This window comes from Lepidochelys kempii, chromosome 3 (assembly GCF_965140265.1).
Source record: "Lepidochelys kempii isolate rLepKem1 chromosome 3, rLepKem1.hap2, whole genome shotgun sequence".
Lineage (NCBI taxonomy): Eukaryota > Metazoa > Chordata > Testudines > Cheloniidae > Lepidochelys > Lepidochelys kempii.
The window spans coordinates 178,654,988-178,677,497 of record NC_133258.1 but is presented as its reverse complement, the minus strand read 5'-3'; the positions used below and the strand labels follow the sequence as shown (position 1 = coordinate 178,677,497).

The 22,510-nt window shown below is 39.9% G+C and overlaps 1 protein-coding gene across 5 annotated transcripts in view; it reads left to right on the top strand.

Moving 5' to 3' along the window:
* Positions 1-21,986, top strand: part of SPTBN1 (spectrin beta, non-erythrocytic 1) — a 214,493-nt gene extending 192,507 nt beyond the window's left edge. For all 5 annotated transcript variants that reach the window (XM_073339156.1, XM_073339157.1, XM_073339158.1 and 2 more), the window contains 7 exons: positions 3,480-3,676; positions 4,235-4,344; positions 5,845-5,908; positions 13,055-13,293; positions 14,720-14,893; positions 19,292-19,334; positions 20,694-21,986. In XM_073339156.1, the coding sequence (XP_073195257.1) occupies positions 3,480-3,676; positions 4,235-4,344; positions 5,845-5,908; positions 13,055-13,293; positions 14,720-14,893; positions 19,292-19,334; positions 20,694-20,909 (1,043 nt within the window). In that variant the 3' untranslated portion in view covers positions 20,910-21,986. The remainder of the gene's footprint in view (positions 1-3,479; positions 3,677-4,234; positions 4,345-5,844; positions 5,909-13,054; positions 13,294-14,719; positions 14,894-19,291; positions 19,335-20,693) is intronic.
* The last annotated feature ends 524 nt before the right edge of the window (positions 21,987-22,510 follow it).

The window sequence follows — 22,510 nt, the reverse complement described above, 5'->3', positions numbered from 1 at the left end:
AGAAAAGCCCTAACTTTTGAGTGTTGTGAGAATGGGTTTAAAGGAGGCCCCTGGGTTTAACAGAAAGTATATCTCCCAGTCAGGCTCCATCTGGGTGTACAACAAAGAACTAGGGCTGTTGATTAATTGCAGTTAACTCAAGTGATTAATTAAAAAAAATTAAGTGCGATTAAAAAAATTAATCAAACTGTTAAACCATAGAATACCAATTGAATTTTATTTTATTTTTTTAAATTTTATTAAATATTTTTGAATGCTTTTCTACATTTTCAAATATATTGATTTCTATTACAACACAGAATACAAAGTGTACAGTGCTCACTTTATATTATTTTTGCTTACAAATATTTGCATTGTAAAAATGATAAACAAAAGAAATAGTATTTTTCAGTTCACCTCATACAAGTACTGTAGTGCAGTCTCTTTATCGTGAAAGTGTAACTTACAAATGTAGATTTTTTTTTTGTTACATGACTGCTCTCAAAACAAAGCAATGTAAAACTTTAGAGCCTACAAGTCCTTTCAGTCCTACTTCTTGTTCAGCCAATCGCTAAGACAAACAAGTTTGTTTACATTTACAGGCGATACTGATTGCTTCTTATTTAAAATGTCACCTGAAAGTGAAAACAGGCATTCTCTTTTGTAGCCAGCGTTGCAAGGTATTTACGTGCCAGATATGCTAAACATTCATATGCCCATTCATGCTTCGGCCACCATTCCAAAGGACATGCTTCCATGCTGATGAGGCTCGTTAAAAAAATAATGTGTTAATTAAATTTGTGATTGAACTCCTTGGGGGAGAATTGTACATCTCCTGTTCTGTTTTACCTGCATTCTGCCATATATTTCATGTTATCTCAGTCTCAGATGATTACCCAGCACATGTTCGTTTTAAGAACACTTTCACTACAGATTTGACAAAATGCAAAGAAGGTACCAATGTGAGATTTCTCAGGATAGATACAGCACTCAACCCAAGGTTTAAGAATCTGAAGTGCCTTCCAAAATCTGAGAGGGACAAGGTGTGGAGAATGCTTTCAGATAGCTTAAAAGCAGGGTGGATTTGATTTAAATCAAATTGAAATAAATAATGATTTAAATCACTAGTCAGAAAGACTCGATTTAATCATGGTTTTCTACATAAAAGTGCATTCTTGTTGGTTGTTATAACCTTAATACATATTGTTCACAACTCAGAGATAGATGTAGGTTTCATTTTTAGAAGGTACATGCTATACATTTTTAAACAGTGACTTGTTTTGAAAACTTTTCAGATTAGTTTTACAGCTATATCAGAAAATGATTGTTTGGTTATTTCATTTACCAAAGGTAATTGAAGCAGATATTTATGAAGTCATTCGGAAGTGAACTATCTCCAGTTCAACAGGTTAATCATTAATATTTGGAGGATTTTCTTGCCATGCTGTATTAGGAGGAGAACATCACCAGACAGACATTTAAATGGTTTTATTTAACTAAAACAACAATGTTAAATATTCTGGATTTTTTTCTTCAAGAGCAAACATATGTCCCTCGCTTCTCACATTTATCTCCAGACTTCTTCTCCTTGTCCAGATCTATTCCGCCCCCAACAATCTTCTATTCATTGAACTTTTTGAAACTTTTCACTTTTAGAGAGAGGTAAGGGATTGACTCTGTGTACACAAATTTGCAGAGGGACGATAGAGTTGAGGTCTGTTATTTCTCACCTCTGTATATTTATTTATTTATTTATTTTAAAATATTTTTGCTGTTAACAAGCATGTTACCTTTGGAGACACAAATCTATAGTCTGAGAACAGTAAAACTAAGCATCTCTGATGGTGTCTTCTAGACTGAGCACTGAGTCCCATTGGGTAGATAGAAAGATTAGCCTAAATAATCAGAAGCCTGTGGAACCCCATAAGATTGGGTCCCTAATCCATGAACTATTGGAACTCATTAACAAAACTTTTCTTAAACGTTACATGAATATATTGTCTCATACAATAGAATTAGAATTTATAATCCCTATTCCAGGATGAGATACATTATAGTTCAAAGATATCTTAATTAAAACTCTCTTTAGATAGGTTTTTTCCTCAAAAAGCATTTTATCAAAAAAATCCAATTTAAATTAAAAAAAAAATCCGATTTTTTTTATTTATTTTTCTTTAAAAATCATTTTTATCCACCCTGCTTAAAAGAGCAACACTCCAATGTGGAAACTACAGAACCCAAACCACCAAAAAAGAAAATCAACCTTCTGCTGGCGGCATCTGACTTAGATGATGAAAATGAACATGCATCGGTCCACTCTGCTTTGAATCGTTATCGAGCAGAACCTGTCATCAGCATGGACACATGTCCTCTGGAATGGTGGTTAAAGCAAGAAGGGACATATGACTCTTTAGCACATCGGGCACATAAATATCTTGCTATGCCGGCTACAACAGTGCCATGCAAAGGCCTGTTCTCACTTTCAGGTGACATTATAAACAAGACGTGGGCAGAATTATCTCCTGCAAACTGTAACCAAACTTATTTGTCTGAGCGATTGGCTAAAGTAGGACTGAGTGGACTTGTAGGTTCTAAAGTTTTACATTGTTTTATTTTTGAATGCAGTTATATTTTGTACATAATTCTACATTTGTAAGTTCAACTTTCATTATTAAGAGATTGCACTACATTACTTGTTTTAGGTGAATTGAAATATACTATTTCTTCTGTTTTTTAGAGTGCAAATATTTGCAATCAAAAATAAATATAAAGTGAGCACTGTACACTTTGTATTCTGTGTTGTAATTGAAATCAATATATTTGAAAATGTAGAAAACATCCAAAAATATTTAAATAAATGGTATTCTATTATTGTTTAACAGTGTGATTAATCGCAATACTTTTTTTAATTGTGCAATTAATCTTTTTAATCGCTTGACAGCCCTAAAATATCGTAACATCACAATACTCAGTGACAGACGACAGGTCACGTCATAAAATCTTAAATACGTCCATTGTAAGGCCCGGCCAACAATCCATTATCTTATTATTAATGTATGGTGAATGCATTACTTGCACCAAAGACACATGCTTTGCATAGTTCTACCACTGTATTGGTTCCTGAGACACCAGCTGTACTCCTGACAGTGCTACTGGAGTAGAACCCAATTCAACTTCCACTGAACTCAGCAGATGTCTCTTCCTTCACTTCTGCAGGAACTGGGCAAGCCCATAGTTGGGAGTTTAAGTGTTGATTAATGTGCCTTTTGCAGCTTGATATGAGCATTGCTCAAACTACCTCAGCAAAACTAGAACGTCAAAATTACTGTCTAGTATAAGTCCATTCAATTCAGTTGACTTAGTTCAGAGACAAATTCAGCCAAAGACACTTAAATCCCTCCCTGCCTCCCACCCTTCTAAAAACAAGAACTAAAGGTACCTGACTACATTGTGCCACTTTTGATGTCACTAAGCACTGACTGCCTTATATTTTTGCTCAGTTCTGGAAGTACATCAGTTCTCAAGGGATGCTAGTGTGGCTGAGGCCTGGCTGCTGGGACAGGAGCCATACCTATCCAGTCGTGAGATAGGTCAAAGTGTGGATGAAGTGGAAAAGTTAATTAAGCGGCATGAAGCGTTTGAAAAATCTGCAGCTACTTGGGATGAAAGATTTTCAGCACTGGAAAGACTGACTACAGTGAGTACTCTTTAAGTCCCCAAAGGGCTGCTTTCTTGGCTACTTTCTTATGTTTTGTTCACTGTAATATTTACACTTTCCCTTCAGTTTATTAAATCAAATTGACCCTGTCACTCAGACACTAACATGTCTCTCCCACTAATGCTAATACCTTCCCCAGCTCCAGAGGTGAAAGTAAGGCGGTCTAGACCGGCAAGAGCCGGTACGCTGTGCAGGACCAGACCGGCTTCCCCAGGCCAGCGATTTAAAGGGTCCGGGGCTCCCTGTAGCAGCCGGAGCCCTGGGCCCTTTAAATCACCACCTGAGCCCTGCTGCTGGAGCCCTGGGGTAGCAGCAGCAAGTCTCTGGTGGTGATTTAAAGGGCCAGGGGCTCCGGCCACTGCTAACGCAACGGAACCCCAGTCCCTTTAGATCTTGATTTAAAGGCCCTGCCTCTTCTGGGTGAGGCCATGCACCCTGCTCAGCAAAAGCCCTGAGTTATAGGCATCTTCTAGAAATGCTTCTTGAAAACGACTGAGGTGTGAGTCATTACCATTCTCCAATATTTTCCCTCCCTAGCTGGAATTACTGGAAGTACGTCGACAGCAAGAGGAAGAGGAAAGAAAGAGGCAGCCTCCTTCCCCAGAGCCAAGCCCAAAGGTTCCAGAAGATGCAGATTCACAACAATGGTAAGCTCAGACCAAAGAAGGCAAACTGCATATGAATTACTCCCCCCTTGGGCCCCACAAGTAATAATAAACTTACCTTCAGACAAAACTCTCAGGTGTGCTGATGTGTTTGAAGTGAGGGACCCAGGGTTAATGTTTCTGGGTGGTACATGCGTGTGCATGCCCTAAATTGAAGTCTACTGAATGCTGTGTTCCAGATTATTGAGGATCGTGACAGGATGGTAGATGCTAGCACCCTGCACAAAGAAGCCCTGCTTCTCTGTTGAGCCATAACTCTGCATAACGATACAGGATATTTACGAATGAGTCAAAGTGAAAAGTGCATTTTGTTAACTGTTACCAGGATACAAGAGGGGCAGGATTGTCATTCTGAGGCAGAGGGAACTATGGGTTAGGAACAGAGAACCCCAGGAACAACCAAGTTTAGGGAGAGCTTATGTTCTGTTGTAGTTTGAGTTGCCAGTAAAGCCAAATGCAAGGAATGGGATAAGTGTGCACTAGTACAGTGTGTCTGTATTTTGCATGGAGCAAGATTGGAACTCCATCTGTCTGATAAAATGAAAACAGTTGTCCTCAATCACCTGCTCAAACAATCTTCGATTCAGAACTAAAGAATGAGGGGGAATTCTGAGTGTAGAGGAGAAGGCCCCCAAATAAGATATTTGATGCTGACAACAGCCCAGTTTCATTTAATTAGTCACTGGAAATCTCCATGAGCCTGCAGGGAGCTTGGCTCACCTCCTTAGGCTAATACATTGAGGGCCAAACCCATTGAAGCATGGGCTTGCCCCCGGCCTGGCCTGCCCCCTTCCCCCACCAGAGCGCTCCCCCCTATATCCCCAAGGTTGCTGGCAGCCTGCCCCAGCCCAGGGCCACCCAAATGCCTCCAGTCCCAGAGCACTGGGAGTCCCTGGCCACAGGCTGGCCCCCACTAATCCCAGCCCGGGGCCCCGGCCACGGGGAAAGAGCACCAGTGAGAAGCAGGAGTGGTCCTGGGGGTTGAGTGTGGGCTGGGCCATACAGGGCTGTTTGGGGAGCCTCAGCCTCCCCTGTCCTGTGATAACTGCCACCCATGCATTGAAGTCAATGGACAGATTGATTTCATTCTCAGCATAAGGACGTATGGGTAAAACTTTCTAGGTCTGCACAACATTTGAAGAAGTTGCTCAGTGTGCACCAGCTACAGTTACAATTTAAGTCGCACACAAATTCCAGTTATTTTCTATGTGATGAAGACAGAATCCTAGTTAGGTTATTATGATATAAAAGACTCAGGGCCTGATTCTGCCCTCACATTATTCCATATCAGGAGTAACCCACAGAACTCAATGTACTTACACTTTTAAAACTGATGTAAATCGCAGGAGATTCAGGCATTTGTATAACAATTGCTTCTATTTCTACAGTGCACAAAATACAGTAGGAAAGTTTTGTTTTTTGAGAGGAAGGTTTTGTGACTTTCTAGAATTTCATGCAATTTTTTTTTCTGTCTCCCAACAGGGATGGTACAAAAGGAGAACAGGTTTCCCAAAATGGTTTACCTTCAGACCAGGAGTCTCCACGGGTTAGTTACCGCTCCCAAACCTACCAAAACTACAAAAACTTTAATAGCAGATGGACAGCCAATGACCGACCATGGTCTGGACTGTGACATACAAAATCAATTGCAGCGAAAACCGTCTTTATTCAGTATTTTATTGGTTTTAATCTTTTGGCTTCAAATCCCCTGCTGCTTTTCTTTTTTCCCTTCCAGTCGACTTTTATTTAATTAGTAGCCCTCTTGGATATATATTTGATTCACTTTAATCCTTGTTTATTTGAATCTCTTCACTGACACTCAGTTAAGTTAAAGTGACACTTTTATTTCCTGTTACTTATTGTGAGTTTTTTATGTCATTAATAGCATTAAGTTTTTACAGCTAAATCATCCTTTAGATGAGTAATTAAGATTTAATGAGATTCCATCATAATGAAGAAGAAAACTAAAATCTGACAGGTATGACGCATTCAGTTATACTAGAGATTTCAGCGCGGCAACATTATTAAGTTAGCTGCATTAGCAAATGAGTTATTTATGAGGCTGAAGATAATATATGCAAATGAGCTTGACAATACAGGCTGTGGGGGAGAAAAGAGTTATAACTACCAAAAATAAAGGCCTAAAGGTTAGTTGTATAACATTCCATGCAGAATGAACTTTTTAACTGAAGAGAAAAACAAACAGAGAACCTAGCATGCTAAAAATTAGCAACTGGATTTTTTGATATTCAGTCCTTATAAAGTGTTTTAGTCTTACCGCATAACCATTTAGGTCCAGGTTCTCCCCTGATTTCTTCTTAGTTTACACCATAGAAACTCCATTGAGTAAAATAGAGAGACCCTCGATATGGTGGTATAACTGAGAGCAGATACCAACTCTGAAAAAGGAGCTGCAATGCTTTCTTTAAAAAAAAAAATGCACCCCAAATTTTTAACTGAATATAGGCTAATTCTTGCCTTATTCATGTGAGTAATCCTTACCAATAAGAGATGTCCAAGTGAAGTCAGTGGGAGTGTGCATAAGAATAAGGCAAGCAGGAGTTAGCCTTATATGTGCAAACTTAAAAATTACCAATAAATACATTTATTTATAACAACAGAATAGCAGAAAATTGTTTTGTCTCTGATATCATTCCTGCCAAGGCCTGAAATCAGGGGCTGTTTCCCCTGCTACTTGAATTTCTCTAACACTCAGAGTTCTGTAAAGCATGCTGCTGCTCCTTGTTATGTCTTTGGACCTGATCGGGTATGGTACTTACAGTCACCTTAAATAACCTAAATGAGGGGCCCTGGGCTATTAGAGTTATCATTTTTGCAGTGGAAATGCAAAGCCCTGTGTGATGGGTTGTCACCCCCAGGGTGCCATCTGGGAGCCGTGGAAACCTCTTTTCCCCCAAACCATACAGCTTGACTGGTCCTCCTCACACTGCTCTGCTGATGATTCAGCCAGCCTCTTCAGGCCCTGTTATCACCCAACACAGCAGCAGGTGGCACCACACACCCAACTGAGCTACCTGAGTGCTTTACCTAAGCCACTCAAGAACAAACAGCCAATTTCCCAGCTCCCCAGCCTTGCTCCCTAGCGTTTAAACCCAGAATTATGCCATCTTGCTCCACAGGGTTCTGTACAATGCAAGCTCTTTAATATATTTGCTTCCCCCTCGATGTGGGAAAGATATGCAACAGCCTTTGTTTACAGAGCTGAGATTTTCCCAGACACTTCACTCAAAACACGCTGGTTAAGATAAAACAAGCTTATTAACTACAGAAAGGTACATTTGAAGTGATTATAAGTGATAGGAAACAGATCAAAGCAGATTATCTAGCAAATAAACAAAAAACCACAAAGTAAGCCGAACATACTAGATAGGATTTGAATTAGCTGTTTCTCACCCTGACTGATGCAAGCAGTCCACCAAGTTTCCATACACAGGCTAGAAATCTCTTTAGCCTGCGGCTAGCACTTCCCCCAGTTCAATCTTTGTTCCTCAGGTATTTCCAGGTGTTCTTGTGTGGGGAGTGACACCTTCAGATGATGTCACTCCCCACCTTATATAGTTTTTTCCATATGGCGGGAAGTGGGAACTCTTTGTTCCAAGCTAAGTTCCCAGCCCAGTTTGTGGTAAAGTACAGGTACCAAAATGGAGTTCAATGTCATGTGGTCTGGCCACGTGCCATGACATGCCTTGCTGAGTCATAGCAGCTGTTACTTATAGGCTGGCTGAAACAAGGCTAAGCTCTTCCGTGGTCCATTGTCTTTGTTGATGAGCCATTAGCACTGTCTAGCTTCTTCATTGTTGTATCTGAAAGGCTAGTTGTGGGCTTTACCCAGAGTAAGCACATTTGAAATGCAGATACATAGTCAATATTCATAACTTCACATACAAAAAGGATACATACACACAAATAGGATAATCATATTTGGCAAATCATAACTTTTCCAATGAGACCTTACATGACCCATCTTGTACACAATGCATAATAATTATGCCATAATCATATCACTATGATGAATATGAGGTGCAGTGAAACATCCTGAACTCAGATTTTGGCAGGAAATGCATTTCAGCAGTTCACCTCTCAAATACCTATCCCTATTGCTTTTTGGGTCTGCACATATATTCTGTAAACATTCTGGGGTGTCAGACAGTTTTTCCATGTTCCTTTTTCCAATAAAGCATTTCAGTTAACCTTTAATATTAGAATGATGAAAAATAGATTGTTTTAAATGCCAGAGCTTTGCAAAAGTGATGCCATAAGTAAATGTGTCGAGGAATTTGAGAGTGGGCCTGCAGTAGCATCACAAAATTTTTGCATACAGCAAACCTTCTTGGTTGTTACCATAACCTAATTCAACTTTTCTTTTGTTTTTGTTTTATGGAATCTTTTTATAGCACATCTTCATATTAATCTTCACCATCTGCATGTTGATCTCTTAATGAGAGTTTTCATCTCCTATAGTTTAATGAACCACATGTTGCAATACATCAGACATACACCAGTTTTGCTGTTTGTAACAGAGTTGATATAAGCTGCTGTTGATGATCAAAGTTTCGATTTCAAAAGAGTATCTTAGTCAACGTGACTGATGGACTGTTCTCCAACAATTGTACTTTTATAATAACTTATCTTTCCACTTCATGATGCATGTCTTTTTTTTTTTCTCTTTTGTCAGGATAACAACATATAGCTTCTTAATCCTTTTTAAATTTCTGTATACAAATATACACAAATGTTCTGGTGGATTCCATGCACCAGTATTGGGTCTCTGTGCCTTTAAAAGTATTACAGTACTCATAAAGCATAGCTGCGTCTTCAGACTTGCCAGACCAGGAAGCCTTTACATGTATTCTGGCTAACAATAAGCCATTTAGGTAGATAATAATTTTTAGTTTATATTATTAGGATTAAGTATACAAATTTTGTTTTACTGTCAAGAAAAAAGAGTAAAATCATAATGCCAGACACTAAGGGAGTATAATATTTTTACCTGTTAATTATGACTAAGATTTCAAAATTATATCTTTGACAGAACAGTTTATTGGCTGTAATTTATTTGTATTTGAAGAAGACAAGTATGTCTCTTTATTCTTTGAGTTGTGGTGCAGAGACTCAAGTTGATGAACTGAATGTAATATTGCTTCATGCACTTTGAAAATCAAAGGGATGTTTCTAATCCTGTCACTAGCTGTCATGTTGCATGTCACAGTTGTGATTTAAATACCTCATGAATAGTAGCTAGCCACTAAAGTACTTTCAACTAACTTCCCATAAACAGTCACAATGAAGAAAAATGTATTCATGTGTGTTAACTGTTTTGTTATTGTAACAGTACAGTTTGCTATTAATGTTTGTCCTCTGTTGTGTTGTTTTTTGCATGCTCAAAGCATGTTTCCATTAAAGTTTATTTAGCTCCTCTTTTTTCTTTTTCTTTTTTTTCTTATTTTCATGGCACATACTTGGTATAAATATTTGTGGTCCACGTGCAGATTTATTTTGCTTGTCTTCTGTTCATTGTGAATAACATATAAAAAAGAAAATTATGCTACAAAAATTTCCATTAAAGAGCATCCAGTGAGCTTTTCATAGTCCTAGCATAACTGTAGTGTTTTAGTTTGCATATGCATTTTTGTTTTTATTTCAATCCAGTAATTAAAATCAATAGCTAAATTGTAAGTGGAAGTAGAAGTTCAGGGACTGATTATGTAATTACAGTTGGCAGCTATCATTTAAAACGACAGGTTTGCAAATCGCAGCAGGGAGTGATTTTTTTCTCTCTTCCATAAAAACATTTTAACTAGCTAGGCAGTGGCTGTACTGAAAAACTTCCCTGCTTTACCTACAATGAGTAGATATAGGTACCTCCATATTTGTGATATTCTCATATCCTTCCTATACTTACTATGGGAAATATGTTGAATCCTGCAAATACTGAGGTTAGCTAATAGGTAGTTTTACATAATTATATAAGGCTATTGGCAAGTATTTAAGTTACCATCATCCACTGTAATGTACAGTTTACACACATGCCCAGTAATTAATTCTTGCTGTTCATTTAAACTTCATACAATCTCACTGTATAGGTCTGTCAATTTAGAAATAAGAATTTGTTTCAAGAACAGTAATTAAGCTGTCACTAGCCAATTTGCTTAGGGCTCCCCCCCCCCCGCCTTTTTTTTTTTTTTTTTAAATGCTGAACCAGGATATTAGCTTGCTTTATTATAACATCCATTTCCTGGTAACCATGCTGGCAACATTAGGATAATCGTCCACCAGTCTTTCTTCCTGTAGCATGTTTTGTTTTATTTTGATATCTGGTTAAAAGTGGCAGATGTTAATGGTCCAAATTTCACACAGTTTGCAGAATAAACTCTGCCACTGCTTTACGAAGGCCACGTCTACTCTACAGACTAGGGGTGTGATTCCCAGCTTGCGTACACATACTTATGCTAGTTCAGTGTAGAAATAGTAGCGTAGCCACGGTAGCACAGTCAGCAGCCACATAGCTTAGCTCTGCTGAGTACACACTGGTCTGAAATGCGTGGGTACATATTCAGTACGGTTTAGCCCTGCTACCCCTGCCCATGCACTGTGGCTACGCTACTACGTATACTCATGCTAGTTTTCATTGAGCTAGCATGTGTATGCGAGCGGCAACCTTACCCTTGGCTCATAGTGTAGACGTAGCCTAAAGATGTAAAATACTGACAGGAAATAGAACCATAATCCAGGATGGACATTTTCAAGGGGCACTTGTTTTCCAATAACCTAGATCAGCGGCTCTCAAACTGTGGGTCGGGACCCCAAAGTGGATCGCGACCTCATTTTAATGGGGCTGCCAGGGCTAGCTCAGACTTGGTGGGGCCCGGGGCCAAAGCCCGAGCTCCACGACCTGGGACCAAAGCTGAAGCCTGAGTCACGCCGCCCAGGGCTGAAGCCAAAGCCCAAGGGCTTCAGCCCTGGGTAGCGGGGCTCAGGTTACAGGCCCCCTACCTGGGGCTGAAGCCCTGAGGCTTCAGCTTTGGCCCCCCATCCGGGATGGTGGGGCTCAGGCTTTGGTCCCCTCTACTGAGGTCGTGTAATGATTTTTGTTGTCAGAAGGGGGGACTCAGTGCAATAAAGTTTGAGAAAGTCTGAACTAGATTGTACATCTTTGGAGGCATAGTCCCATTAATTGAATATGCCTGAAATTTAATCCGAGTTGTGATTCTTTCCCCGTTTCAGTGATGTAATGTATATACTCTGAAAATTTAGTTTGTTTAAAGGCAGTTAACCAGTCCTTCCCAATTCATATCCCATACTTGAATTTTTCTAGGGTTTAGGATATGACATTCAATGATGAAAGATACAATAATTCACAGTTGACAGGCATGAAAAGTTCTAGCAAAGGGAGGTGTAATTTGTAGTTCATTGCCTAATAATTTTGCTGCTTTTGACTTGTTCAGACCCTGTGCAACAGTGGGAATGTCTTTAATTATTGTGCCATTTGAAAATACTTGCTTGCATAAAAATGGTACAGAATGTTTGTAATCTACTAGAGCATTAGCAGCAGTGAGCTTTAGTAACTTGCTAATAACAATACCAGACACTCATCGTGTAACCTGTGGGCTGCTACCAAAGGCTCTACACGTCAAAGTAATGGTACAGGAAAAAATAAAACTGGAACCAAGCTGCATTGCAAAAGCACACTAGCCATTAGGATTCCAATTTAAATGATTTTTGGATGAATGGCTCCTGAAGACGTCGACAGCTTGACCAGTCAGAGCTGCTCTCTAGGCTATCTCGAACACAGTGCAGCAGGCAACGCGATCAACAAAGCAAGTGATGGGCAAGGCCTTGGTTCTGTCTTTGTTTGGGGGTAAATAGCTGTGTGATGTTGAGTGACTGTGGTGGTTTCCAGTTCCTTTAACATAAATCCTATCCACCTAATAATGAAGTCTGTAACAGACTTTGATAAATTGACATTTGACCTCTCACAATTTCCCTGTCTTTAAGATCCAAATCCTAACTGGGATGATGGACATGAAATGCATGGTGTAATCTTCCTAATTTCTGCATGTTTTGATTATATTGTGCTATCTGGGGCATGGGGAGAAAGAGCATTTACAGAAACCAAGCAATTTTGCAACATACATTAAAGTTGTGTTTTTGTGAATGCTCCTGGACAGTTCTGATTGTATTTTCTGTTTACTTGTAATTTAATACATGTTTATAATTTATATTAAACTTAAAGCAGTAAAATTATAAATATATGTAAGGTGGCTGATGTCTATAACTTTAATTATTCCTCTAATGTTTACAGAAGTGTGATTGTTACTGTTGCAAGTATTTGAGTACTTAGCAATGGGATGAAATGCTCTCATTTTAGGATTGACAATATATAAAATGATATGGATTGATTAACAGAACAAAGTGCAGTAAAACTCACACTGATGTTTAGCTCTTATTTTTCCTGGATTTTTTTCATCTGTAAAATGGGTACTAATCCATTCATATGTCTAATTTCCTTGGCCTTCTGTGTCTCCATGGGGGTGTGAAAGTGATTTTACTGGACTGTCTTACTCTATAGACAAAGTGTACACTCAGCCACATTGTGCAAGATAGAAAATTAACTCTAAGATGTTGTAGCTTTGTGTGGCCTCTAGCTGAATGTTTTTTCCACTGTTCCTAGATGGCGGAAACTGTGGAAGCAAATGAAATGGTCAATGGAGCTGCAGAACAGAGGACAAGTTCCAAAGAGTCTAGTCCTGTTCCTTCCCCAACTGCAGACCGCAAAGCCAAGACTGCCATTCAGGCTCAGACTGCGGCTACCCTACCAGCCAAAACACAAGAGACTCCTTCAGCTCAGATGGAGGGCTTTTTGCATCGTAAACATGAATGGGAGACGCATAACAAGAAAGCCTCAAACAGGTAAAGTAGCCAGCATTTAATGCAAATAAGTTTTACATCCAAATATACTCTAAAAACTACTAAACATCATGATTTGTACTACATAGCCCCTAGAAGCCCCAGTCAACATTAAGGCCCCACTGTGCTCGGTGATGCACAAACACATGGTAAAAGATAGTTTCTACTTGTAAGAGCTTACAGCTAAATAGACAGAGAAAACAAAGGATAGAGAAAGGAATTTTATTGTGTTCTCTTATAGATGGGGAATTGAGGTACAGGGAAATTAAGTGACTTGCCCAAGGCCACACAAGAAGTCTGTGGCAGAGCTGGGAATTGAGTCCAGATCTCCTGAGTCCCAGTGTAGTGCTTCAATCACAAGCACAGGAAAAGAAAAATGTGCAAGTGTGGTACTAGAAGCATCCATGCTTTTAGTTGTTTGTACATTAACACCCTCCATCTACACTGCAATCTGTCAAAGTGTGGGTTGAAGTTAGATTTGTATGTACTGGTTGATTTAATTTCTAAGAGCCTTATTCTGCAGTCCCCATACAAGGAACACTCCCACTAAAAGTTTTGTCTTTGTGAGGAAGCAGAATCTGGTCCTATATGACCATTTGAGGGGGAGCACTGGGAAAGCCATAACTATAATTTTCTTGGAAAATAAAGTATTGTCTGAATTCTGGATTAGCTCATCGCTCCCTACTTCTATGAATGGAGTGAACTGTTGGGTAGCAGCCAAGGGGCAAAGATTTGAATTACAGTAAAATGTTTGTCTTTGTCCTCTTTATCTAGAGTCCCACATCACATGCGAAAACTATATTTGTGCTGTGACTGCTATTGAGGAAAAAGTTTTTTTTCCACAGAGTTGAGATTCTACAGGAATATGTCAAACTATAAAACTTTATGTAGATAGTTACAGGTCCTAGGTATTAATATTCAAGGAGACCTGCTTCTAGTACTCCTTTCTTTTTACAACCGTGTTACAGGTTGGTATTACAGGAGGTAATAATTACTGCTACAGAGTGTGTACAAGAGTCAAGAATTTTATGTTCAATTCATCCATAATCTTATAACACCGTGAAAAATCCCTCTACAAGAACAAGTGCTCATTAAAAGGTCAAGCACTTTCTCTCTCAAGTACGTAAACTGCCTATCTTCCAAACAATACTCCCACTCTTAGGGTATCCTAATGTGGTATAAGATAGAGCTCTAGAAATCTCTCTTACTTTTGGCACAAGATCAGTACTTTTGTCTTGAAACAGCACTTGCATGAGAGAATTCTCAGCCTGCAGTTAAGAGGGCGATACATGTTTTGCTACCTCCCCAGACTGAGTTGGTGTTCATTTTATAATTGTATAAAGATAATTGTATTTGTTTCAGTCAGATTCATGGTTCATTGAAGAGAATTAGACTTACACATGCTTTGACTACTTTCCCTTTCTTGAAGATCTTGGCACAATGTGTACTGTGTTATAAACAACCAAGAGATGGGCTTCTACAAAGATTCCAAGGCTGCTGCTTCTGGCATTCCCTACCACAGTGAGATCCCCATCAGCTTGAAAGAAGCAGTCTGTGAAATAGCGGTTGATTACAAAAAGAAGAAACACGTGTTCAAGCTAAGGTAAGATTGTTGGAGCACCATTCTGGGAAAGGAAAGGTTTTATTGCAGAGCATGTCAGGGGGGAGGGATAGCTCAGTGGTTTGAGCATTGGCCTGCTAACCCCAGGGTTGTGCGTTCAATCCTTGAGGGGGCCGTTTAGGGATCTGGGGGGAAAAAATTAGGGATTGGTCCTGCTTTGAGTGGGGGGTTGGACTAGAAGACCCCCTGAGGTCCCTTCCAATCCTGATATTCTATGATGCTATGTTCTCTTCCTGACAAACAGTTCCCAGTCCTGTTCTCTCCCTGACAAACAGTTCACAATCCTACAAGGTGCTGACTGCCCTCATCTTCCATTAAAGACAAAGGGATCTGAGGGCATCAGCCACCAATCCGCAGTCTCGAAAATGGCCCTTTAACATGTAGAACAAGTTTTTTTTTTTTTTTTTAGTTCCTTAATAGGCAGAGAAGCTAAGTTCAGATTCACCGATAGTTTAGTTCATTATTTTGCATGAGATTCTGCCACCCTTACTCATATGAGCATTTACTAAAGTTCTACTCAGGTGAGTCAGTGCTCCCAATGTAGAATAGCTGGGCACCTCTTTATTTAAGTTAAACTGAACTATGTGACCGTGCAAGCTACTTTCTTACATGGTCCCAGTCTCATCAAGATATTTTAGCATGTGCACAACTTTAAGCAGGTGTCCACTTTATAGCATTTAATAAAGGTGTTAACTAATGTTCACATTGCTGCCCTGAAGATCTCTGCAGTGGAAGCACAAGCTCTTTCCGCCCATGATGCCACCACAGATCTCATCGTGGTTCCATGATGACATCTGGAGCAGGAGAACCCGATACCATGTATGCCTCTATGATGCATAGCTTGATCCATCTAACTAGTGATAGCTTGAGTACCCTAAGCCCTTGGCACTTCAGATGAAGGTAGACAAACAAGGAGCCCGATCCTCTGTTGATTCGGTGTGCTTGATATAGATCTTCAGTGCTCTTTGAACATCGAAAGTGTGTGACAACTTTTCTGTTGGGTGCTGTGGGTTTGGACAGAATGAAGGAAGGATGATTTTCTGTGAGGCATGGAAAGATGAAATCACTTTAAGCAAGAATGATGCTTGGATTCTTAGCACTGTCTTGTCATCGAGGAACACACAGTGGGGTTCCTGCCTGGATAAAGCTGCCAGTTCAGAAATTCATCTAGCAGACATTATGGTGACCAGAAAACAGGTTTTGATGGATAGATAGAATGAAGATATTGATGTCAGTAACTCAAAAGGGTGTGTGGTTAGGGCTTTTAATACAGTGGTAGGTTCTACTTAGGAACGATTGGTCTGATCACAAGTTTAACCGGTCTGACTGCTCTGACAAAATCTGGATATGTTGTTTTTGTCAAGGAACCAGAGAATCTTGTGACCAGGATACTACTTATAGCTGACACCTGGTGTGCTGGGCTGAATCTCTTGTCTGTGCCTTCCTGAAGAAAATCCAGGATAACTGGGATAGCAGGATCCTTGGGATTTTTGTTGTGCTCTTGCCACCACAAGCTAACCCTCATCCAGATGGAGGAGTGGGCCTTTTGTGTTGAAGCTAAGCTGGAGGATTGTAGAGTTCTAGTCACTTTGGAGGATAGTCATAGTCAGTTAATGTTTCCCTCTCATTAACTAGGCAGTCAACTATAGACGTTCTGGGTCTGGATGGAGGAATGGGCCTTAGTAAAGGATGTCTAGGCCCACTGAGAACTGGTGGTGCCAGTTTCAGTTCTGTCAGATTGGAGAACCATGGTCTGCTTAACCAGTGCAGAATGAGGACTATCACCTTTGCTTCTTCTCGCCTTATCTTCTGGATGACCTTTCCTAGAAGTGGAAAGGGCATGAATGCATGCAGCACTAAACTGGGAGGAGTGGTAGATACGCTGGAGGGCAGGGATAGGATACAGAGGGCCCTAGACAAATTAGAGGACTGGGCCAAAAGAAATCTGATGAGGTTCAACAAGGACAAATGCAGAGTCCTGCACTTAGGTCAGAAGAATCCCATGCATGGCTACAGACTAGGGACCGAATGGCTAGGCAGCAGTTCTGCAGAAAAGGACCTAGGGGTGACAGTGGACGAGAAGCTGGATATGAGCCAGCAGTGTGCCCTTGTTGCCAAGAAGGCCAATGGCATTTTGGGATGTATAAGTAGGAACATTGCCAGCAGCTGGAGGGATGTGATCGTTCCCCTCTATTCGACATTAGTGAGGCTTCATCTGGAGTACTGTGTCCAGTTTTGGGCCCCACACTACAAGAAGAATGTGGAAAAACTGGAAAACGTCCAGCGGAGGGCTACAAAAATGATTAGGGGACTGGAACACATGACTTATGAGGAGAGGCTGAGGGAACTGGGATTTTTTAGTCTGCGGAGGAGAAGAATGAGGGGGGATTTGATAGCTGCTTTCAACTTTTTCAAGAGGGTTCCAAAGAGGATGGATCTAGACTGTTCTCAGTGGTAGCAGATGACAGAACGAGGAGTAATGGTCTCAAGTTGCAGTGGAGGAGGTTTAGGTTGGATATTAGGGAAAACTTTTTCACTAGGAGTTTGGTGAAACACTGGAATGCATTACCTAGGGAGGTGGTGGAATCTCCTTCCTTAGAAGTTTTTAAGGTCAGGTTTGACAAAGCCCTGGCTGGGATGATTTAGTTGGGGATTGGTCCTGCTTTGAGCAGGGGGTTGGCCTAGATGACCTCCTGAGGTCCCTTCCAACCCTGATATTCTATGACTCTTTGATTCTATGATCAGGCCTTGAGAAGGAGCTTCTGTCCCCATTTGGGTCTGCTTCCCTGGTGAAATACTTCAGTATCATTTTGTTTTTGTGACTGGCGAACAGGTCAACTGCCAGAAGGCCAAACTTGTGCAAACTTAGAGTGAAGGCGTTCTATTTGACACCATTCTGAGCTGTTGACTGTGCATCTGCTGGGTCAGTCTGTCTTTTGGTTCAGCTCTCTTTTTACATGTATTGCTTTTATGGAATGGAGAATTCTCTATGCCCATTCCATTGTTTCCATTGCTTCTGAATGTAGGGTTATACTCTTGATTGTTAATGTACACCACAGTGGTCATGTTGTCTGGCTGGACCAGAACACGTTCATCCTCTAGGTAGTTCTGGAATCTCAGTGGGACTAGCTTGACAGCTCTGAGCTCCAACAGGTTGATGTTTTGGATCCTTTCCTGAGGTTCCTGACGCCTGCACTGCTATGTGCCTGTTATGCACTCCCCATCACACCAGGCTGACATCAGTTGTGAGTACCTGAGGATCTGTTAGACAACTAGGAAGACCCTTGCAGACATTCTGCGGCATTGTTGACCACCTGATTTGGAACCAGGACCAGATCTTGGATGCGTTGTGGTGAATGGCTCCATTTATTCAGGAGAGAGGCCTAGAGGCACTTGATATGGGACTTTGTCCATGGGTGGTTCCTATCCATGAAACCAGAAGGGGACATGGCTAGCATAGGCTGTGCTTTACCTTTGAAATGCCTCCAGAAACTGCAGACAGGAAGGGAATAACCTATACATATCAGAATTGTGGGAGATGCTAAGCTGCAGAAAACTATAATAAACAAACAGTTTATGCATTTAAGTCTTCATCGCCTGCAAAATGTCTCAGCCCTTTGAAAACAGCTGCAGCCCATTTACACCAGCAGAGAGGCAGAGAATACATCACAAGGCTTAACTGTTTGAGATGGCCGCATTATTTATTTATTTTTATTTATTCTTGCACATTATAAAACTGCAAACAGTCATGCAGGTCATCACAAATGTGTGCCAGTAGAACCTTTATATAACAGGACAGTTCCACATATTCTGTACAGAAAAATACCTTAGAAATGTTTTTGAGTTTTATAAAATTCTGTTGGGACTGTTTTTGGTATCCCTTTAATTCCCATTAGTCCCAACTGTAGAAACATTTCAGTATAGATAAATAAAATATTACATGTTTAAACCTCAGTCTAAACTATACCTAGGATAGGTTTTTTATATGTAAAATAAAACAAAGTTCAATATCTCTTGGCATAGAGTGCCCGTTTATAACCCCAGTAGATCATGAGACACTGAACCTTAAACCTGTCACTAGCCCTGGATTGAATATTGCCCATCCTGCACTTCAGGGGAGGTTGTTTTTGTTGTTAAATGACAGCTTCTCAAAATTAAAAATGTTGGTAATGACCACAAGGAACATGGATTAGTGGGTAGAGTGCAGGCCAGGTGATTACAGATGCATGGGAAATACAGCTTATTACAATGTTGTGTTATTTATCACTCTGTCATGTAGTCCCATTTACCACAATGGGATTGCTTGCTTGAGAAAATGAAGCAGGATTTGGACCCGTGTATTATTAGGCTAATATATGTGGTGGTTGTTTTTAATTGCAGATTAACTGATGGCAATGAGTACCTCTTCCAAGCCAAAGATGATGTAAGTTTCCATCAGTTTGTTTGTTTGTTTGCTGATTTTAATGGTATTGCTGTCACATTCTCGTATACTGACATATGCTAAGAAAAGAGAAATGGTTTAGATCGTAAGATCAGTTGTGCATACATGTCCATGTACTTGCAGATCCACAAGTGGTGTTGGAATTTGCTCCTTCAAAACCCATCAGAGGGACTTTCAAGGTGCAAATTCTAATACTGGTATCCATGCAGAGGTTAGGTTGGTTTTTTTTGTTTTTTGTTTTTGTTTTTTAAAGCACACATGCACATTTTTGCATCTGCAAAGAGCAAGTGCATGGCACATGAGTGGCAGCTGAGTAAAGGCCTGGTTGAAAAATTGATGCTAAATTATGACTTGGGATCATGTTCTCTTTAATTTTCTACTTCTGTATCAATTACCTTTTTGAAACGTTGTTTGAATGATAGAAAACAGTATGAGCTGAGGAGTGGTAGATACGCTGGAGGGGAGGGATAGGATACAGAAGGACCTAGACAAATTGGAGGATTGGGCCAAAAGAAATCTGATGAGGTTCAATAAGGATAAGTGCAGGGTCCTGCACTTAGGACGGAAGAACCCAATGCACAGCTACAGACTAGGGACCGAATGGCTAGGCAGCAGTTCTGCGGAAAAGGACCTAGGGGTGACAGTGGACGAGAAGCTGGATATGAGTCAGCAGTGTGCCCTTGTTGCCAAGAAGGCCAATGGCATTTTGGGATGTATAAGTAGGGGCATAGCGAGCAGATCGAGGGACGTGATCGTTCCCCTCTATTTGACATTGGTGAGGCCTCATCTGGAGTACTGTGTCCAGTTTTGGGCCCCACACTTCAAGAAGGATGTGGATAAATTGGAAAGAGTCCAGCGAAGGGCAACAAAAATGATTAGGGGACTGGAACACATGAGTTATGAGGAGAGGCTGAGGGAGCTGGGATTGTTTAGCCTGCAGAAGAGAAGAATGAGGGGGGATTTGATAGCTGCTTTCAACTACCTGAAAGGGGGTTCCAAAGAGGATGGCTCTAGACTGTTCTCAATGGTAGCAGATGACAGAACGAGGAGTAATGGTCTCAAGTTGCAGTGGGGGAGGTTTAGATTGGATATTAGGAAAAACTTTTTCACTAAGAGGGTGGTGAAACACTGGAATGCGTTACCTAGGGAGGTAGTAGAATCTCCTTCCTTAGAGGTTTTTAAGGTCAGGCTTGACAAAGCCCTGGCTGGGATGATTTAACTGGGAATTGGTCCTGCTTCGAGCAGGGTGTTGGACTAGATGACCTTCTGGGGTCCCTTCCAACCCTGATATTCTATGATTCTATGTTGATTCCTACATTTTAATTTTGCTGTTTGTTGAAGGAGGAAATGAACACATGGATTCAGGCCATCACATCAGCTATCTCCTCTGACAAAATTGAAGTGTCTCCAAGCACACAAAGCACTCCAGCTTCTAGTCGTGCCCAAACCCTGCCAGCCAGTGTTACAATAACCAGCGAATCTAGTCCTGGCAAGCGGGAGAAAGACAAAGAGAAAGACAAAGAAAAGAGATTCAGCCTTTTTGGCAAAAAGAAGTGAATTCCATCTCCACACGCTGCACTTCTGACCTTTCCAGTGGAATTCCAGCATGCAAGCTCAGAACCAATACATTACTCTCTGTGCCTAATGTTCCTCAATATGATTTAATTTTTATTATTTATAGAGCATTAAAAAACCCATTACAAATGTATGAGGTGCATTGGGCAGCTTCTGTATGAGAGGGAGGACCAGGTTTTGTTTTGTTTTTTTAATGGAATTAATGTAGATTAGATCTTAATATTTAAACTGTTCCTCAATTTTGTGAGGCTGTCTTGGAAAAGAACCCATATCCTGTGCTATTGATATGCAAGGCAGCGGTGCTTACAAATTTACTGTGCGCATCAAAGACAAATGTACAAATTTTCAAACGTGTTCACTTCCATTTAAGATGGTTATGCTGAGTCTTGACTAACAGAACCTCCCATTACAAGTCTAACCTTTATTAAAATAATAGTGTATTATCTTTGCTGTAACAGAGTGCAGATATGCATTAACTTACGGACAAACCATTTGTATCCTGGCATCAGTTATTAACACAATGTGACGCTTTTCTGGATCAAGTACAACAGTTAAGAATGTTGGAATACAAGAAGGATTTAGCATACTGATACAGTTTTAAATAACCTGAAATTTCAATTTTTTTTGCTGAAATACATTATATTGTATGTTTCAGATAATTCTAGTACAAAGTATAATAAGACTAGATGTATAATAAACCCTTTAAAATCATTGATAAGTGTAAAAGTGAAACTGAAGCATTTACTGGAAAAAAAAAGTAATGTTACTCAAATGGTTACTTGCTTGTCAGCTACAGCACTGTGTGTTATAATTTTGCTACATTACCTTGCTATCTGATACATAGTGTGCATTTCTCTGTCACTGTAACTATTGTAATGAAAAAAATTTCATCTTACTGCACAATCAAAAATTACATTTAATAGGAATGAACTTTCAATGACTGGGCCTGTAGTCAGAGTAGTCCTGGAACTGGCTTTCAGTTGTATGGATCTGTACCTCTAAGACTTTTACCCTGTCTGTTAAATACATGCTATGTCATTAAATGCTTTTAAAACTAAACATCTTGGTAGTTTTTTATTTCATTTCCGATCCTGTCAGATAGTAATTCTGAGATATGAGCAAAAGTAAAAGTAATTCAAAATGCAATTTTTCTTTTGTAGTGAAGTTAATGTGCTTTTTAAAATAAATATTTGATTTCTGTTGTGTGTGTGAAATTCCATATAGAATAATTCTCATGGAAGTGCAACAAACAACAACAACAAAGAGATCAGAGGGAAAGGTGCGGAGGAAGGGAAGCATAAAGAATAGCCCTCTTATAAAATCCTGCACAATTTGTTTCATTTATTAAAGTAGACCCATCAGAATCAATGTGACTATGCTTAGTAAAACAGGCTGTAATTTAACTGCTATAATTCATTATTACATCCATTCAATTTAATTTCATGTTCCTTAATGTCAGATCTTTTTCTAAATATAGATTCTCTTGAGATAAGGTCATAATTAAATTTAAAAGTCCTTTTAAGGCTCTGTGTTTAACACAGTACATCAAACAAAACAAAAAAATTGTCTAAAATGTGTTAAAT